Below are 19,422 nucleotides of genomic sequence, written 5' to 3' on the forward strand. Positions count from 1 at the left end.
TTTATTTTAAGGAAGTGGAAGCTTTTTTCCCCTAATTGATAGTCCCACTTTCTTTTTTTGTATACATTTATTGTCCTATTATATATTATTTATAATCTTGTTCCTGGGGGTTAGAAATTAGGTGAAGGTGAATGGACTTTTTAATGCGAGTGAAAATATACATGCGGAAATCTGCTTTAAAAATAAATAATTAAATGACTTTATTAATTCTTGCCTTTTATTGAATATGTGACACTGACAGGATAGCTTTAGACCAGAACCGTGGCGGCGGGGGGTGAATACAACCAAAGTCCTGGGCTGGGATAACGTAGTTCATCTGGGACACCGAGGCATATCTGATCTTGACTTTTGCATATTTTGTAACCTGAATTTGCATAATATCGTTTGCCGACGTGATATTTTGTTAGTTTGCGCCCCCCCCCCCCAAACATGATTGAGATTAAGATACGCTTTAGTTGTGCTTATCAAACTAATTTCAGTTTGATGAAATTGCTCTAATCAGTCGGTCAGCAATGCATACATGCTGTGAGACCTTCAGGGTCTGAGGTCCGTATGTGAATAAACTGAGCAGATGTGTGTATTTTTACTCCACTAATATATTTTTGGATACTACTCTCTTTTAAATGGTGCATTAACGCATCAATATCCAATGAATAATGTAAAGTAGGTTACTGTGGAAATACACAGTAGCTTGAACCCACCACACTTAATGATAGGCTACCAATGTGGTGTCTTCCATGTGTAATTCGCAGACTGAAGTTGAACTAAATCTCGGGGAACCATGTAAAGGGAAAGCACTCTCTTATTAACACGAGTCAAATGCACATCGAGGAGAAACAGCGAGCCCATACTGGTCTTTCCCTTGTAAAAGAACTGCTCGTATTCTCTCCAGGTCCCACGCTGTTGATCTAATTTCTTCTCTATCATCATCTCCAGCGGGCGAAGGAGGCTGCAGCCCGTGTGCCCGCTCGACTCTCCTCCCGCCGGTGTGCAGTGGCTTCCCGGGGCTCCGCTGCCTCAACACGGCCTTTATTTCCTGATTAACAACACATTTGGACGAAGACACAAACATGTCGACGGGGAGGAACACGGCGTTAAGGTAACGACCCCGACGGTGACTCGACGAGGGGGGACGCTTCCCCGGAGTTAGCCCGCCGTCGCTAGCTGTTAAATGAACACCGACGTCCCCCCCCTGGCGTTGCGGCAAACTGACAGCAGGAGGTGACGAGGCGCAGAGCCGTTGGAAACCGTTGGAAATCGTTGGAACGTTCCATCGAACGTTCCATCGACTCGGGCGGTCGCGTGAGACATTCGACGGCGTTGGACGGAACGCGCCCGAATGTTCGGTCGCGACGATGCTAACCGAAGCTAGCGGGACAGGACGGGCTCGTTCATCACATGATGACGAGTGGGAGACGGGGAGCTGTTGCTTTATCCGACGTGTACTTATCGTTTTTAAAAGTGATGCCGTCAGTTAGGGTGCACTTTTAAAATTTAGAATTTCATTTTTTTTAAACGCAACTAATATAATAATGACGTAACCAATTGCAAAGTGCATCCTGGATATATTTGCCTAGTTTCAATATGTGTTTAGCTAGTTTATTGTTATACGAACATAGCTTTTACTGTGCTAGCAGGCAGTTAACTTTATCGATTGATGCACATGTTATGAAGTCAATGGTGCAACGTTCACTTGACTTGAGGGAAACGTGGCAAATGTAATGCACTCAACTATATAAGTATTGTGCTTTCAAAACACAGTCAGCTGCCACTGCTGCTCCTACTATTACAAACGGCTAACAGAGGGACCGCAATTAACTTAATGCGTCGGAAATTCAAGAGGCGAAAGGGCAGTGGCCTTTTTCATGGATGACATTTTGACATGTCGCAGGAGGATTTGGGAAACAACAAGATTATTGATGGCTTTTCAGTTTCCCGGTCCTGGTGTTGCGCATGCTGGCTCACTGTCACAGCTGAGTGGGACACTTGAATAGGACAGAGCCATAGTTATAGTTATTAGCAACACGTGTGTTATAGAGGCGTATTTGCACCGTTTTGGGGCACTTGCTGAGTAATTGAAGTTGGCAGAGTGCTAGTCCTGCACCCTGCACTGCAAGAGCATCTCAGGTTTCTGACTGGTTTGGGAAAAGGAGTTTGTAATGTAAGCAGGGAAAGGTAATGTTCGTGCAGCAACACATTAGAATTTAAACTCTGTTTGTAGGGGACGACCGGGAAATGGTATTCTACAATTAAACATTGTCACTTTTAGTAACAGTAAGCAAATAATTGCAACGTCATGAGAGGAAGAACATTTAGTCCCTCACAACAACACACATGGAGGATGGCACAATGTAGCCCAATACCACTTTATATTATTATTATATTATATTGAAGTCCTTGACGTTACGATTGCAACAATGCAGATTACCAGGTGATATCACACTACCATTAATTCCCTAAATACTTTAATAATCATTAATGAAATCACTCCAAGGCTAACATAAATGCATAGATATGAATTTAATCCATAATCCACGTTCCAAATGTAAACAAAAGTGACAGCCCACCAATTTTTTTTAAAAACACATAGAAATATGGTTATACATTGTTATTATTCCATTTAAATTGGCATTTAATACACAATTTAGATACAGAAGAGCAGAAGAACACTGCACACATCTATTTTATGAGACAGTGCAGGAGAGGTACAAGTAGATTCAAACTATATTAATTGTGATGTTTGGGTCCCAGGTGGTCTGGCACAGTTAGACAGCGCGTGGGAGTTTGTATGCAAGATCTAGAACAGCAAGTAAATTAAAATTACTAATGTGTTCTGCTGCTGTTAGAAGCCGGTTCATATATGTTAGTATTCAGCTCTCAAACGTAATTTTCTATATGTAACTCAAACAGCTATGTATTCATATCAGAATAAACACATCTTGAGTGAGTGTGGTTCAAAACATTATCAATGAGTTCTTTTTAAAATGTCTTCTTTTATTCTTTTCTTTTTGTATCGCTAGTGTTTGGAACAGGGTGCATCTTCTTTCCCATCGGCAGCAAACGCAGCATAGAACGCTTTACAATAATTGGAACGTGTTTAGCCAATCGTATGCCTCGAAGATACTAAGACCCGCCCACCTCCTCCACCAACCAGTCACTGTTGATCAAATTGCAGCTGCAGTTCCTGTCGGCAAAAAGCACATTGCTCTGACAGAGAGGAGGAATCTGTTGAGCATTTAATCATCAGGTCAGGCTGCTGAGTTTTCTGACATAATGCCAACTCCAAGGTAAGATCCAAATAACAACATCCGCCTGGGTGTCCACAGCGATCAACTCGGCTTTCATGATTTCCTTTTTTGCTGTGCTCACAGCATTGCCAGTCTTTCAATGGGTTGGTTGAAAACACTGTGTCAGACCTTTTAGGCTGACTATTAAGTTGACATGTTTGAGATGGCTTCAAAGAGTCTGGGTCTTCTTGCAAATCACATAAAAGCCAAATTAGAGAACAATTATTCAACTGGATATTCAATACGTTTTGGTCTTGTGTTTTGTGAAAGTGGGGTCACCTGGTATGAAAACTCTCTATACTTAAACCACTGTTATTTCTCGCTGTTGAAAAATCCTTGATGAAAGGGTCATATAGGTAAAATGCTTAATACAGCATTAATAAGCATGCAATATGAATAAATGGCACATGCCTGTACATGAGAACATTGAACATCCCATCAAAAATGATTCTGAAGTGCCTTTTTTTCATTTGGCTGATTTCCATCTGGATGGGGGGGGGGGGAAATAAACTATATTTTTCAGTTTTAAATTTCTCACGACAAGTTGAAGAGGGATCATCTCATTTGTCAGTTATGAGCACATTAGTTTTCAGTTGTCCATGTTTCTGTAGCTTTATTTTCTCCACATGTCGACAGAATGTCAGGTAACAGAGACATCCGTGAAACGCAGATCCACCCCTCATCAAAGTTTCACTGACCTCAACAAATCAGAAACGGATGATTTTCTGCTTTCCAATAGATTGTTTGTGTACTCTGTTCGTGCAAAGCTGGCGCGTGGGAGTCTGCATAATACAATACGTTTTTGTCCCCCCACAGTGAAAACACCCTCTTTGGGATGGGAAATCCCTTGCTCGACATTTCAGCTGTTGTGGACACAGATTTCCTGGACAAGTAAGTCGAAACAGCTGTTTGTTTGTTTGTCACTGACATCTTCATATTTCTGTGCAGCATCTGACCAAAGCGCACGGACGTTTACACATTTTTCTTTGGTGATCTTTTCTAAAGGTTCGGGCTGAAGCTTAATGACCAGATCCTCGCTGAAGACAAACACAAGGCCTTGTGAGTCAAAGCTTCCCTGGGACACCACATGTTTCAGTCGTGTAACACAGAGTGTTAAAAATGACATGGAACCAAATAAGGGAAACACTGGTCATGCATACCCACTACAACCATCTTGTCACTGAGCTGTGCTCAAAATAGCCAAGTTATAAATCAACTCTCTGTAACTGGGAGCCTCGTAACTTGACACACACACACACATATTTTTCACATACTGCGTTTGAGACAACTATACCAAGATGCCTCTATTTACTACAACTTTGGGATAAGAAGTAGATATACATAAATATGTGTCCTACATGTTTAACCGCTTTCCAATGAATTATTATTTAATCCGAGAAGTGTTTTACTGAGCATGCACGCACGCAGGCTCCTCCTGCGGACCCCTCCCTCCTTCACGGTGCAAGCGGATGCAACAGTCATATTCTATCCTTACTCGAAAACGTGGTTGCGTGTCCCTGAACATAGCACGACGCGCTTTTAAAATCCACCTTGAGGTAAACGTAGACTGTAAACGACAGAAAGACTGAAATTAAAACGGAACTAAGCCTGAATTACTGACTGCTATGCAGACGTAAAACCTTCATCATCTGTGAGTGTTGAACAATTCTCACATTCACAACAATCATCACATGCTCCATATTCCGGATATGTAAACATTTCTTTGCATGTCTAAAAAAACATTGATTTGATGGTCTTCTATTATTCTGGACTTCACACTTCATACACAGCAACATGTGTTTTTTTTCAGAGTTGTAAGGCCTCAGTAATTCATGAATTCTATTTGTGACACGTGGATTCACGGATTCCAGAGCTCCTCTTGTTCATTTCGCTCATGATGGAGCTTACCAAGCATGGCGTGTAATTCACACCTCTAAGCGCTTCAGTACAGCCAGAGTCTTATCTGGAGCAACGAACCAGCTCCTATCGGCTGGCCGCTGAGGAGCTCCACTTGAGCACTTTAGTGCTTTGCTCAAGGGCACCTCTGTGCTGTTCTTTCACTTTCTAAACCACAAATTCATAGTGCTGGTCTGGGGATAAAAGGGACATCACTCCTGTTTGGCCCTTCACAGGTGAAGAGTTTCTTTGTAAGTGCGTACTGTTTCTGCTCCAATTTAAATGTAGCATGACATCATTCTTTGTCAGGACGCTTATCCCATCAGGACCACTTATCTGAGATTTGTGAGCATTTCATATTCTTGACTTAAAATAAAATTAAAATTAAAGCTGTCAAATTTACATATAATTTATATATATACAGATAACATGACATCTGAAAGCCTTGGTTTCTATGGCTGCCAAAGAGGAAGTGTTCCTTTGTGTTTTTAATGCTTAGTAGCAGAATAATACAAAGTTGATTCAATTAAGTTTGGTGAAAGAAATGGCCGGCGGTAGATTTCTGAACGTTGCAGTCCTCGAAAGAAAGAAATGTCTCATGTTGTTCCCCCGATTATATGTCGCAGCTTGTACTTTAATGCATATCTGGACCCAGATGTAAGAGAAACGGCTGTAAACATTCTCTGTTGTTGAGATGACAAATCTAGAGGATTACTTGTGCAGCCCTGTCCAAAGACTGTGCTCTCTAGTTTGATGACGTCTAATTCGAGCGCAAGTCAAACAATTTCTTACCTGAGGATCATCTGTTTTTCTGTATTTCTGTATTTTGTGTAAATTCAAAGCAAATCACTGTGCGGTAAGTGTAAAACCACAAAGGACCTGAGTAAAGCACAAACAACTAGAACGGGCACTCGGTAGAGGGCATACCTTCGCATATCACAAGATTGGGCATTGAAGTATGAACATTGTGGCATTAGTTGCCAATTGGATAAAAATTGACCGTGCTATGGTAAAAAGAAGATTTTGACCTTTTCATGACTTTGACCCGATCGATCCCAAAATCTAATCAAATGGTCCCCGGATAATAACCAATCATCCCACCAAATTTCATGCGATTCGGTTTAAAACTTTTTTTGTTATGCGAATAACACGCATACAAATAAATAAATAAATAAACTAGAATGGGCACTCGGTAGAGCGCATACCTTCGCATATCACAAGATTGGGCATTGAATTATGAACATGTTGGCATTAGTTGCATGCCAATTGGATATAAATTGACCGTGCTATGGTAAAAAAAAGATTTTGACCTTTCCATGAACTTGACCTTTGACCCGATTGATCCCAAAATCTAATCAAATGGTCCCCGGATAATAACAATCATCCCACCAAATTTCATGCCATTCAAGAAGATTTGACCTGTTCATGACCTTTGACCTTGACCTTTGACCCGATTGATCCCAAAATCTAATCAACTGGTCCCCGGATAATAAACAATCATCCCACCAAATTCCATGCGATTCGGTTCAATACTTTTTGAGTTCTGCGAATAACACGCATACAAATAAATAAATACACGGCGATCAAAACATAACCTTCCGCATTTTCAATGCGAAGGTAATAAATAGAAAAAGACAGATCAGTACATCCGATCGTGTGTACCTTACATTAGGCTCCCTTGTCAGGTCTTGTCACTCGACAAAGGGACACGCGTGACCGTGGGCGGCAGCAGCAGCACAAAGCAGCATCATCAGCAGTGTTGTTCTCCTCCGGCACAAAGGCAGCGCTGTTATCTTTAGCTGCACAGACACCGCTGCCTCCATTCTGCACAAGGTCAGGGCAGGATTAACATGCGGCTTTGGTGGTTTATTCCCAGTACAATGCATTTCAATGCATGTCCCCTCCAATACCACACACACGCCAGTCCCCTCGCCCTCATTCCCGTGAATTTATATCTAAATGTACATGTGATATCTATTTTTCTCTCACATTATCTATTATTTTATAGCTGGACAGGTTATGAAAACGTCAGACGCTGCGATAGGAGCCACGGTATTCCTATTGAGGATGTTGGGCCTACGACTACATAGAGGTCGTCACAAGGTCATTGCTCCGTGGAAAAAGAAGAACTTCACTGCATTGTTTTGACAAATAACATCATTACTTAAAAGGCCACAATAGACTTACAAGCCTAGTCGACTAACACTATTGTCGTGGTTCTGAATCTACAGAGTGTAATTTTTTCCATCACCCTGGTGGGAGAGAGATCATTGGATGCAGTGCACTGTGGCCATGCCTCAATTCAATTATCTAGTCACAGCAGAGCCCATATAATCCTGTTGTGGTGGAGGAATTGCCTGCTGTAGAAACCATCAACATCCCTGTTAGCACTGGCTGGGGACTTGGTGCTTTTTTCTTTCCCCCGAATAACCCTCAACTGTGACTCTTAATGCCTTTTCTCTTCTCTTCTCATAGTGGTTGACAAGTTACAGTTGAATTCCAATTTTGCAGAAAAGAACGCTGAGCAGCATTGATTAGTTGACCGACAGAAAGTTACTTTGCCAAGAATGCCACAGCGTCTCAAATATGAATCCGCTATCCATCGTTGGACGTTGACTATCTTTAGAATCGCGACTGTCGGCTGGAAAAGAGAAAATATTATAATGACGCCCCCCGTGGTGTTATTAATTGAAGAAATAATCAGGAGATGCAGTACATTGTTAATGAAAATAAACAGTTGCAGCCTTAATAAAACAACTATCTGCTCTGCTGACCACAGTGGTTTGTTTCCGGCCCTGATGTGTGTTGTATTTCATCCCTCTCTTTACCTCCCCCTCCCTTTCCCCATGTTACCTGTCTGCATCGATACGTTCTCCTGTTTAACCCTCCTGTTACCTTTAGGGTCAATTTGACCCCATTCAATGTTTAACGTCGGTGTTCTTTGGGGTCAATTTGACCCCAGGCTGTTTTTCACTGTGTCAAACATATAAGAAATATCAACTTTTTTATATATTTAAAGGGCTATTTAGGTAGTCAACAAACAAACATAAAGCACCTCACACTTAAACTTGGGAAACAATATTAATTCTAATAATTTTCTGGAGGTTTTAATTGCTGGGGTCAAATTGACCCCACGGGTAAAATATGTCAGTAAATATAAAGGTAACAGGAGGGTTACACATTGAATGGGGTCAAATTGACCCGAAGGTAACAGGAGGGTTAAGAAAGGCACAAATCAAAAGAAAGAAACTCTGAACGTACAACTAAAAGTAAATTCATAACTCGTGCAGCACAATCTCGAGCGCTGCCAGAATCGCATACCAATAATCTCTGTGATCCAAACAAGGCAGCTGCTGCTTCTCAACGCCGGTGTTGTACACATTGTTTACCGTGCGGTGGTTGGTTTGCAGTGAATGCACCGGGCGAGTGCTGTACGGTGTTTTCTTTAGATGATACTTCCACGGTCGTTTGAGCTGCAGTTGAAAGGGTTTGTTCTCAGTCGTGGCTGGAGAGGATTCTTCAGGTGTTTGGCGATGAGAGGTCACCAACACTTTCACCTCGACTTCTATCATTCTACAACGCAGAGGATGACATTCTCAGCATACATTGAGGCGAGGCGTAATTGGTAACAATAAAACCGCTTTCTTTAGGCGAGCTGGAGCCAGGGTCCAAGTCAAAAATGTCTCCTCTGGAAACAGCCCGGTGTCAGATGTGAGTCACTGCTGCTATCCCGTGGTTTCAAATGGACAATTAATGGACTTTAGGACTTGTAAAGATGTGGCGTATTTACGATCGTTATGTCGGATGATAAGACACGTAGGATCACGGGATAGTCCAAGTCAAGTTATCTTGTTCACTGGTTTTGTCTCTTCAAGTTGATCCTGTGTCGTCTTTGATTGTCGGCCGTGACAATATAGATGTTGTTCGCAGTGGGTTGATCATGTATTCTAACATCCACTTCTGTCCAGCAGGGGGCAACAGGAGCCTGCTGTTTCTACACCGAGGAGCCTCTGTAGGAAACGCGTCAACATAATGAAAACACCTCTTTCTGCATACCATTAGAATATAAGCAAATGGATCTTGTGTTTGAGGATAACTGGGCCTTGCAGGTTGTTACGAACATGCATCATTGCGTAATATACCATTCACGCGAACCCTCTCGGACTTGTTATCGTATTAGAGCTAATGATTATTAGTGTGTCAAGTGAGTGAGTCATTGTTACAGAGAGTGTATTGTCACCTCTGAAATGGGAATGAAAAAAAAATCAGCCGCCTCCTGGATGTTAGCCGCGTTCCAACATTTGTTTCATGACTTCCTCTGTCCGATGGTAATTAATTGTTTACTTTCTCATCTCTGGATGATGGCGTGACTCTTTTCAGATGTTGTTTGCTCACAGCAATTAAGTTCATCAGTGCTCATCCTCCCTCCCTCCTGCCCCACAGCCCCGTCGCCCTCCTTCTCTCTCTTTCTCTGTGCTAAATGCAGATTAGCAGCGTCACAATCGCATCCAGGATGAGAGTAAACTCCTCATTATGCCGTGTGACCCTCTGCTGAATGAATAATTCAGGGTTGCAGCGTTACTGGCTGGCTGTTATTAGCATTCCGGATGGCGAAGGCGAGAGAGCGAGAGAGAGAGGGTGGGAGGCTCATATCACTGACAGGGCTGACTCAGGGGGATCAGCGCTGGATTGAGACACACACACACACACACACACACCATCACACGACACAGGAGATCAGTGGAGGTGCCTCTCCACTCACACACCCTGCTGTCTGTGTACATCTTCAACAGCCCTGCTGCTGCCATGCAGCTCAATCTGCTAACTGGGAGGAAAACAACAAAGGCCTCTCTCACTGACTACATGCTAAACACTCACACTGTGTGTGTGTGTGTGTGTCAGTCAGATTCAGATTCTGCTCTGTAAACACACTTGACTCTACCTCCTGTTTTTTTTTTTTCTCCTCCCTTTTTATGTATAACGAAGCGAGCTGTGAGCACTAGAAACCCCGGCGGAGTTATTCTGGTGTGTCAGGAGGAGAAACACTGCTCCTTGTGTGTGTGTGTGTGTGTGTGTGTGCTCACATGCAAGCATGCATGCAGAAGCTGCATGTGCCTGCCATGGTGCCACTTCACTGGATGCACGCGTGCTTGACTGAGTGTGCAGACACATTACAACCCCCCCCCCCTTTCTTTGACTTCCCAGCTCCCGTCTCTGCTGCTGAGGCTGTACGACAGTACTTAAACTCACCTCCGCCGGCCCACTGGGGGGGGGGGTCAGAACATCCGGCTGCCACTGAGGGCAAAGGTCACGGGCCTGCATCCATCAGCTGACCTCTGAGCAGAAAAGAGAGTGAGCAGAGATTAATGGCACTCGACTTGTAATTGAGACATGGGGAACATGTTCGGCCGCTCTCGATGTTTTATTGATATGCATGAATCCGCCGATTAGTGGCGCTTGCATGAATCCGACATGCTCACCAGACCGGGTCTCAAGTGTGAGCAATGCGAATCGAGACCTTTTGAATTATAAAACGAGGGAGCTGAACAAATAATCAATCGGGGGGGAAAAGAAACCCCACTTCTTGTTCTGCCGTTGCTTCACGACGAAATAGGTTCCCACCCGGCGAGGCAGGGGGACGGCTCTCACTCGTGCTGCATCGTGAGAGATGGCTGATGCAATCATAATGAAGACTCTTCCTCGGCGGAGCTGCGAATGCTTCCCTCTTGTTGTAGGTGACTGCCAGCAGGTGGTGCCAGAAGGAAATATCACAAGTCAAAACACACATCTACATCTCTGTGCATGTTGCCCCCCCCCCCCCCCCTCCCACCTCTCCTCTCCCTCCAACTCCATCTTTTTTTTTAAAGAGCGTTTTATAATTAAAATGTGGGCGTCACAGCCAGTACATACTGCATGTTCAGTTCAGAGACGCATGCTCAGGGCTATTTATAGTCGTCTTTGATCCCCAGCAGCCACACAGGAAAAGCCAACGATGGCAGCAGCCCGAACACATGTAGGCTAGTTGGTGTACTGTCGGAGCCGGTCGTTTCTCTACGCCTAGCCTGTGCGGGGGCAGAGATGGGAGGCCTGACTGGTGAACGGCAACACTCCCCGTGTGTTTAAAGTTCACACTGGGCCATATGGTCCCCGCAGTCGGGGGTGTTGGTGGAATTATTTACACGGAGTGCTCTGAATCACCAAGATCCTGGTCTCAACCTCCGAGATAAGGGGAACGTCTCAACGGCTTTGTGCTTCGGCTCCAAATCTGAATCCTCGAGAGAACACCGGAAGCCCATCTTTGCTTACACGCTCGGTATTCCCACTCTCTCTCTCTCTCTTTTATGTCCTCTCACACACACTTGCACGCCCTCTCCCTCATCCACACAGTACTGTGTGACAAACAACGCCACCCTCTGCAGCGCGAAGCCAAAAAACCTGTGACATTTTAAGAGGGAATAATATGAACTCATCGTCCATGACCAGATTTTGCCCCCGCGCCTAATCCTTGAGTGCAGCCTCATTAAGTGCAAACGGCAGTCCTCAGCTAATGCCAACAAATAGGCTGATTATTAAAGGGATGTACAGTTGTTGTTTCTGCATTCTAATGCAATTACTCACTCATTATGACCGTGTAATTGTGCATCCAGCTTATGATGCAAAGAGGCTCATCGCGGCTGAAGTCGGTGAGTTCTCTGTTTTGTTCTCTGCCCCGAGGGACTCGAGGCAGAGATTCAAGCCAACGGATTGCGATACCTGCAGGATGGCGATATCATTCTGCTTTTGCCTCAATCAACATTCATCCCTTACTGTGTTAGAAGATGTCATCGCCCCCTCTTTGAATCACGACTCATTTATGTTCCGTACTTTCACGAGTCCCATTCTTCGCCGTCTATTACCATCCTGTCCTAATGTTCCTCTGATAAGAATGTCCTATTCATTCTGCATTCTTCGCCAGTGGCTGCACAGTGGAAGAGAGAGAGAGAGAGAGAGAGGGACAAATTCTACACGCACTGGGTGAAAAGCACATCTATTTCTGAGGGGGAGTTGCGAGCAAGGTAGAAGATAATTATTGATTTGAAATAAGAAAAGATAAGGCTCGACCTTGAGCAGCCCGGCGATAGCGTGCAGAACGGCATAATTAATGGGCCTGTCTTGTGTCGGGACAAGCTTTCACACTGAAACGAGCGTATTGATTTTAAACAGATAAACTGAGTAACCCCTTGTGAAGGGTTTGACAAACAATTTAATTGGGGTGGGGGGGGGGAAACAACAATATTCCTCACCCTTTCCATCTCCCTTTCATCATGTCCCCAAGCTGTTTTTCCTCCGCCTGACCAATGGAAACAATTACTGTGCATCAGGCCTTGTACTGCCTCCAGACTACCAAGGACGGCTGGCGTGGGATGCACACACTGATTTGGGAATCTAATCAATGGCGGAACCTGTCTCCACTCCAGATGCCTGTGTTGAAATTGGGATTACCAAAGCCTTTTAGCTGTGCGGCGGCGGCCTCTCCGCTTCTGTCAGAGGGAGAGAGAAAGATGGGCCTGCCTGTTTGAATGTACCTGGCCGCTATGGCTGAAGCAGAGACAATTGACTGTTCCTGTACAACCCTCCTCCTTCCTAATCCCCGAGGGGGAGCAGCAAAGAAGCCCCAGTCCTCTCCCTTCTTCCCTCGGCCCTCCCCTGATTAGCGATCGGGGCCGTTTGATCATGTTTCCCTGCCTGTCCATGTGATTTGTAAGCTGTTTAAACGTGAACGAGGCAATTAAATGAGGACGAACGCAGGAGAGTGGGTGCCGCGGTGATCATTAGCGATGAATTACCCTGGTGTGCACTCAAACACTCGGGAGGACTTTCAGGCAGACCTCTCCCGAGGATCCAGATCCAATCTAGCCATTGATTAACAGAGACTTGTTCTTCCTGTGAAATCACTCGACGGGGATTTTAGGGCACTCATCCGGTCTTATCGAGATCGGCTAACATCAAAGGCGCATGAAGAGGGATTGGGTTCGCCTTGCCCTCCATGTAGGAACTTGGAGGAGAAAATCTTGAATTATTGCCTCATGTAAATAATCGTTTTTTTTGGGGGGGTGGGGAGGCGAGAGAGGAGCTCACGAGTCACTCGGGGGGGCAGAGAACACTCGTAGTGGAAGCTCTCACGTTTCCCTTGATGGGAGCCGTCGGCGGGGGCTGCATGCCCAGGAATGTAAACATCACGTTTGTTCCCGACTTGTGCGATCTGCCCCAACAATTTGAACGTGTTAAGCCGGGGAGAAGTAGAGGTATTAGTATTCGAGGAGGACTCGGATACCCTCTGAATACAAACGTTGCATTCAGTATCCTAATTTCCCTAATTTGATTGAAGATTAATAAATAAGTGCTTCTATTAGTCTCGATATTTGAAGGTATGAAATTGAAAAATAGCACGGTGCCTTTTAGTCGAGTATTGTATTCAATCAGTGTCAGGGGCAGCCTCTCGGCAAGCACGTGTTGCATAACGCCGTACATTGTTGGAATGCATGGCATAGTTGGAATTGCTCCACCGCTGAACAACACCAGCAGGTTTTAAAAGCCGAGGTTACTGGCTGAGGACATTTTGTTCAAAACAATTTATTTCCCCCTGCTCCCTCCCATCACCGAGTGAGCTCAGACTGCAGTAGATGGAAAGGGACTTTCTCTTCCTAAATGGCCACGGGGGCCGTTTACGGTGTCACTACTACGGGATCACATGATGTTTGAGGGTGTAAAGGTCTCGAGGCAGCTGCTCCTTTTCGGATGGGATTTTTCGAGGCGTCCGAGAGCAGGGCCCCGTGCCGTCTGCACTGAAAGGTGGAGCAAATACTTCGAGGAAGGGGAGGAAAAAAAGGAAAAGAAGCTGAAATCCTCAGAAGCTGTGCGTCTATTTGAAATGGGGTCTGGAGTCCCTCGGCTGCCTCCGTGTTATAAACACCCACAGTGCTCAAATTCTTCCTTTGTCAAGGAGTCATAACAGGTGTCTCGGGAAGGATTTTTTTTCCCCCCGGGTTAGCATATTTTCCACTTGCATGGAACGTTTTTTCTTTATTAGGAACATTCTGCCCTGGGTAGACCCCTCGCCTTGAGACATGATATGCAGACTTTCTTTGAAGCAGTAAAGGTTACTTTCACACTCGGCCATGCCTTGTTAAAGCAGGTTGTACTGAAGTATTGGACACCTCTGGCTGACATGTGTTGGTAAGCCATGATGCACTTTGCATACATATTACTCCTGTCTGCAGCGACTACATACGACACACATGACATATTCCAGGTTCTAGTTTCCAAATTCAAGTTGGCTCCCGAGAAGTTGACTTCTCTGAAAGTGTTGTTTCAGTCTTCAACGAGGGAATGAATTGGCACTCTGTCGCGCCACCTTTCCCCCCGGGACCACGCTCCGGCATTTACTCAAAAAAACGCTTTCACTGAATTAATTCGTAGGTGGAACCACACACATAACGCTAAAGGCGACGCTGTGTTGCACCTTGAACTACTCACTATGTCATTGGATGGTTTCCCCTGATGTAAATACACTTACAATTTGACAGTTGAGAGACCTCCTTATTTGGCACGTCATCTTAACTGCAGTTAGGTCAATTTCCTGAGCAGGGCGGACACATTTATATAGCCGGCCCCCTGGGAGGCGGTTTGTGTGAACAATGTCGAGAATACACATTATTCATATTCTCAGCTCCCCAGATAAAGACTCTATCTCGCCGCAGAGCCCAGCTTTGCATCACGCGAGGCATACGCATTGAAGCTATTGATGTTTGAAATGGAAGTATGATGGGAAAATACATAAATGATAGAACTGCCTTCAGTATTTCACTGGAGACCCAAGAGAGTTCCTGGGGTTTATGTTTGAAAACTCAGCGATTGTTTACTCCCCCATTCCCCAATGTCATGTCTGTTTTTGTGACTCGTTGTTTAGTCTGTTACACTCATCTCTAAACTCTACACTATGGTTCATACGTCAAACATTTAATCAGATGTGGTCACTAAATAAGTTATCCGGCTATGAGATTTTTGCACACAATAAACTGTAATTGCTCCTAAAACACCAGCTATGAAATACAATTGGGCTGCATATCTGGAAAGATGAATATGCTGATGATATTTTAATGCATGCATCCCTTTAACCCTTGTGTTGCCTTCGGGTCAATTTGACCCGATTCAATGTGTAACCCTCCTGTTACCTTTATATTTACTAACATATTTTACCCTTGAGGTCAATATGACTCCAGCTTTTAAAATCTCCAGAAAATTATTAGAATTAATATTGTTTTCCAAGTTTAAGTGTGAGGTACTTTATGTTTGTTTGTTGACTCCCGAAAGAACACCGACATTAAACATTGAATCGGGTCAAATCAGAAATAACTTTCTCTGCTCATCTTGCTTTAAGACTGTAAGTCCAGAAACTTTGTATTTTTTAGTTCACAAATTTTGATTAGTTATTTGAATTACCAGCGTGCACTGTTCAAGAATTGCAAAAATAGAGAATAAAGAATGCCACTTTTAGGTTGGCATGCTGGTGTTTTCTTTACTGAAGGACAGAACATAAAAAAAATAGGTGGAATTTGAACCCATTGACTCCCAACAAGGTGGTTCTTCTGCAGATGCCAGACAAATGTTTTAAGTTTCAAGAGTAACTAAAACATTTTTTTTTTAAATTGTGGTGAAACAGAGAGGTCTAACATGTTACTAAAGGTAATTCATAAAAGATGAATAATTGGTTTAAACTAGTGGATATGTATTTAAAATAGTCAGTTGAAGGAATTGTATACATGATATAAAATAGTTACTTAAAAGTATTGGATACATTATTTAGATTGTTAAACATGTTGTAATACTCATGTTGGCCACAAGAGGCTGAAGTGCACACATTCCCTAATATTCTAAATAGGATTAAAAAAGAACTAAAAGCATTCATATTTTGTTTCAGGTGAGATTTAATATACATTACTGGCTAACACACAATATAAGTACCTTGTGTTTAGAATGCATGGGAGAAAAACATGAATGCCTTAAGTCTTATTTCGATTGTGGTGCACTTCAGCCCCCTGTGGTCGGAGCGAGTATTACAACAACAAGCATCTTTTTTCTTGCACCTTTTCTTAAGTCATAACACATGAGGGAAAGAAAACGAGCTAGAACAGACTGGGTCACCAGCGTCTTTTCGCCCTCACCTGCCTCCACTGGCTCCCTTACACAAGTGACAGAGAGCAGTTGAAATAGTTTAGCTAAGACATGTATAACTGGTTAAAATGGACCATGGATTAGAATTATTTATTTGTATCCTGTGGTGAACAAGCGGAATATCTGACATGTTGATGATGGTGATAAAAATGAGGATCCTAAAGTCATTAGGATCCATTCCCTGGAGACCACACATGTCTGTACTAGATTTAATTATCTATAATCACAGCTGTACCTGCGTAACCTCTCATAATGGATTTTGTATTGACTAATTTGTGGTTCTTATTAAAAGCAATTTCTCCTCACTCCCACAGTGTTGTTAAACCTGTCGGCTTCCAATGTCACAGCTGGTTATTTCTGGTGTTTACACTAAGCCTTAATCAGCTCTGGTAATATTCATTTTGTGGTGAATGTTGTTTTGTGTGACACGTCTTGTACTTATTGCTTTCAGGTTTGATGAAATTGTCAAGAGGAACAAAGTTGAATACCATGCCGGTGGTTCCACCCAGAACTCCGTCAAAATTGCTCAGGTTAGTCTTTCTCTGCAGTGTGCCTGAATGCGTCCTGAATGCGCATCGATATGCTCATAACCGGGGGTTCGTCATCCCGGGAATACCGAGCATAGCTCCATAGCATGTTGCCACATTACAGTTTTAGGTGAAGTGAATTCATCCGACCTGGAAAGAGAAAAGGCGAAGAGGATTTATAATAGTTGCAGTCTTATCTTGTTGGCCTAATTTCCTGAGACATATCAAACATCAATTAGAGAACATTACAAGGAGATGCATTTAACCTGTCACAAGGAATTATATCAGACAAATGCTCATCGGCTCCCTGGCTGTTCGACAGATTTGAGCGTCTCAAGATAATGTGTGATAGTCTAAATGTAAAAAGGCAATCTGAACCTGAGAAGATTATTCACTGGATCCTTTTTTTTCCTTCTTCTTTTGAAGTGACGGCAGTAAGTCTGTGAATTTGACATGCAGTGATTAGCTGCTGATAAGGCTTTGGTCTGCTTACAATAAACAAAGAGAAAGCACCCAGCTGAAAAATAATTCTCTTCCACGGAGAAACGAGTGCAGAAGCTAATTGAGAGGCTGATGCGTGTGAGAGCGGCGTCTCTCTCTTGTGTGTGGCTTTTTGTTTGTGCTTGTCAGTGCAGTGTGTAGAGTTGGTAATTGTACACATGCGCTTGTGTGTGTGTGTTTTTTTTAATGTATGTGTGTATTTCACACGAGATGGATACACAGAGAGGGAAAAGAAAGCAGGCAGGCCCTCCGGCTGCCACCAATTGGAGACAGTAAGCATCCTTTAAAAAACCTCTTTAATTATCGTCAACAGAATTGTTTACATAAACCTCCGTCACTCGCAGACGAGTATTGCCGCAATTTTTTAAATCTCGTGTGCTAGATGTAGTTTAAAAATGAGAAAACAACTGGCGGGCTGACTTTACTTCCAACTTTGAAAATTACAATTGCAAAAATGTTCAGATTACTTTTTTTTGGGGTTTCTTGTCCTGACACGAGCTGAAGCGGCAGATTTAAGTCCGCTTCAGACTTTAATTGGACATGGAGCTTGACTCGGATTTTTCCCGTTTTATTTAGTAAGACACTGAAGAAAGAAAGAAACCCCTTTATGGAATCAGATGGAAAAGGAGATGTTTTTTTATTGTAGGCCCTGACTGGAGAACGAGCCGTCATGGCCTCGGTGCCCCGTGAGAAGCGTTCAGTCGACTAAATTGGTCTCATAACGGCGTGGCCAGACCCCAGTCAAATGTTATTCTGCTCTGTTTATTTGGACATTTACCCCCTTCAGAGAGAAGATATCGAGCTGATTCTGAACTGCTTATGATAACAAGAGGGTTTTCGTCCCACACCCAGAAGTCTCAGAAACAGTTTCTGTCAATATATACCTTGAAGCGCTGACTTTTCCCCATTCCACTTTCAGGTGATGGTGTTCTTTTATGAAAAATGTATAATGCATAACCGACTCCCAGATTATCACATTGTAGCACTTGAAATATGTGAAACTTCAAACCCCACTGTATTGTGGAAGCTGAACCTTCAAACACGAATGATATGCACCGCAGCACTGAATCCACATCAAAGGGCCCCAGTGACTAAATGAGATGCTCGATCCAGGGCAGGTTTGCTCAGGAGCACCGCCGCTGCCGGAGGAGAGAGAGAGAAGTGTTCAGAGGCTTTGCCCAGGAACCGCTGCACACGCTGGGAAACACCAGGGTGTGGGAGGATCAAGGCCTTTGCCAGGAGAACCCGTACTTTCCTCCAAAACCTAACCGCTTCACCGGAGGCTGTAATAGGTTAAATACTGCCGCTTCATCGAGCTAAGATTTCTGCACTATCAAGGAAAACCTAAACCTCGGCTTTAAGAAGATGCAGAATCGATGGTCATTGGATTTAGTCAAATGAGAATTGACCAAGCTGGAGCTTAGCCGGATAAGTATTGTTTCCCTGTAACCAGCGTCTCTGCCCCACTCGTTGATCGAAATCATCCGTTGCAGTGTTTGCTTGTCGTCGATTGGTTGCAACACCGCGCTATCTTTAGCACGGAGACATTACTTTTATTGTCCTTTTGATGGATTATGGCTCCTGTCACTACTTATCCATATTCATAGCGCACATGGTGACAAACAAGAAGTCCCGAGGTTGACGTATCGACACGATTGCTCGTGCCCATCTGTGCACCAATGCTCCTAAACGAGCATTATATTTAGTCTGGATCAAGTCCGGGAAGTTGCAGGCTTGCATGCAGAGTTGTCTGGCTCTGATTCTCAAGAAAAAGGGGGGGGGGGGGAAAGCAGCGATGGAAGTGGGTTGTAGGTTGTTGCTCTTCATCATCATGCCCTGAAGGGGCATCCAACATGAAGGCTAAACTACTGGATGTTGCAGAGCTGTAAGGTAACACAAACCAGCCCAGCGCTGCCTCGCACATCAAAGGGCGTCTCCTCAGATAGGCGGGAAATGACAATCGTGTATATATTCATCTTTTCAGTCATTTACAAAGT

At 43.8% G+C, this 19,422-nt stretch overlaps 1 protein-coding gene across 2 annotated transcripts in view; it reads left to right on the top strand.

The window, feature by feature from the left end:
- Nucleotides 1-857: 857 nt before the first annotated feature.
- adkb (adenosine kinase b) overlaps nucleotides 858-19,422 on the top strand; it is a 107,891-nt gene continuing 89,326 nt past the window's right edge. Inside the window, exons 1-4 of one of the 2 annotated variants that reach the window (XM_056430225.1) lie at nucleotides 858-1,099; nucleotides 4,104-4,178; nucleotides 4,293-4,346; nucleotides 16,849-16,927. In XM_056430225.1, the coding sequence (XP_056286200.1) occupies nucleotides 1,071-1,099; nucleotides 4,104-4,178; nucleotides 4,293-4,346; nucleotides 16,849-16,927 (237 nt within the window). In that variant the 5' untranslated portion in view covers nucleotides 858-1,070. Of the gene's footprint in view, nucleotides 1,100-3,066; nucleotides 3,288-4,103; nucleotides 4,179-4,292; nucleotides 4,347-16,848; nucleotides 16,928-19,422 lie in introns of those variants that run through there. The other variant, XM_056430226.1, reaches the window with a different exon arrangement.

This window comes from Pseudoliparis swirei, chromosome 13 (assembly GCF_029220125.1).
Source record: "Pseudoliparis swirei isolate HS2019 ecotype Mariana Trench chromosome 13, NWPU_hadal_v1, whole genome shotgun sequence".
In the NCBI taxonomy this organism is placed as follows: Eukaryota; Metazoa; Chordata; class Actinopteri; order Perciformes; family Liparidae; genus Pseudoliparis; species Pseudoliparis swirei.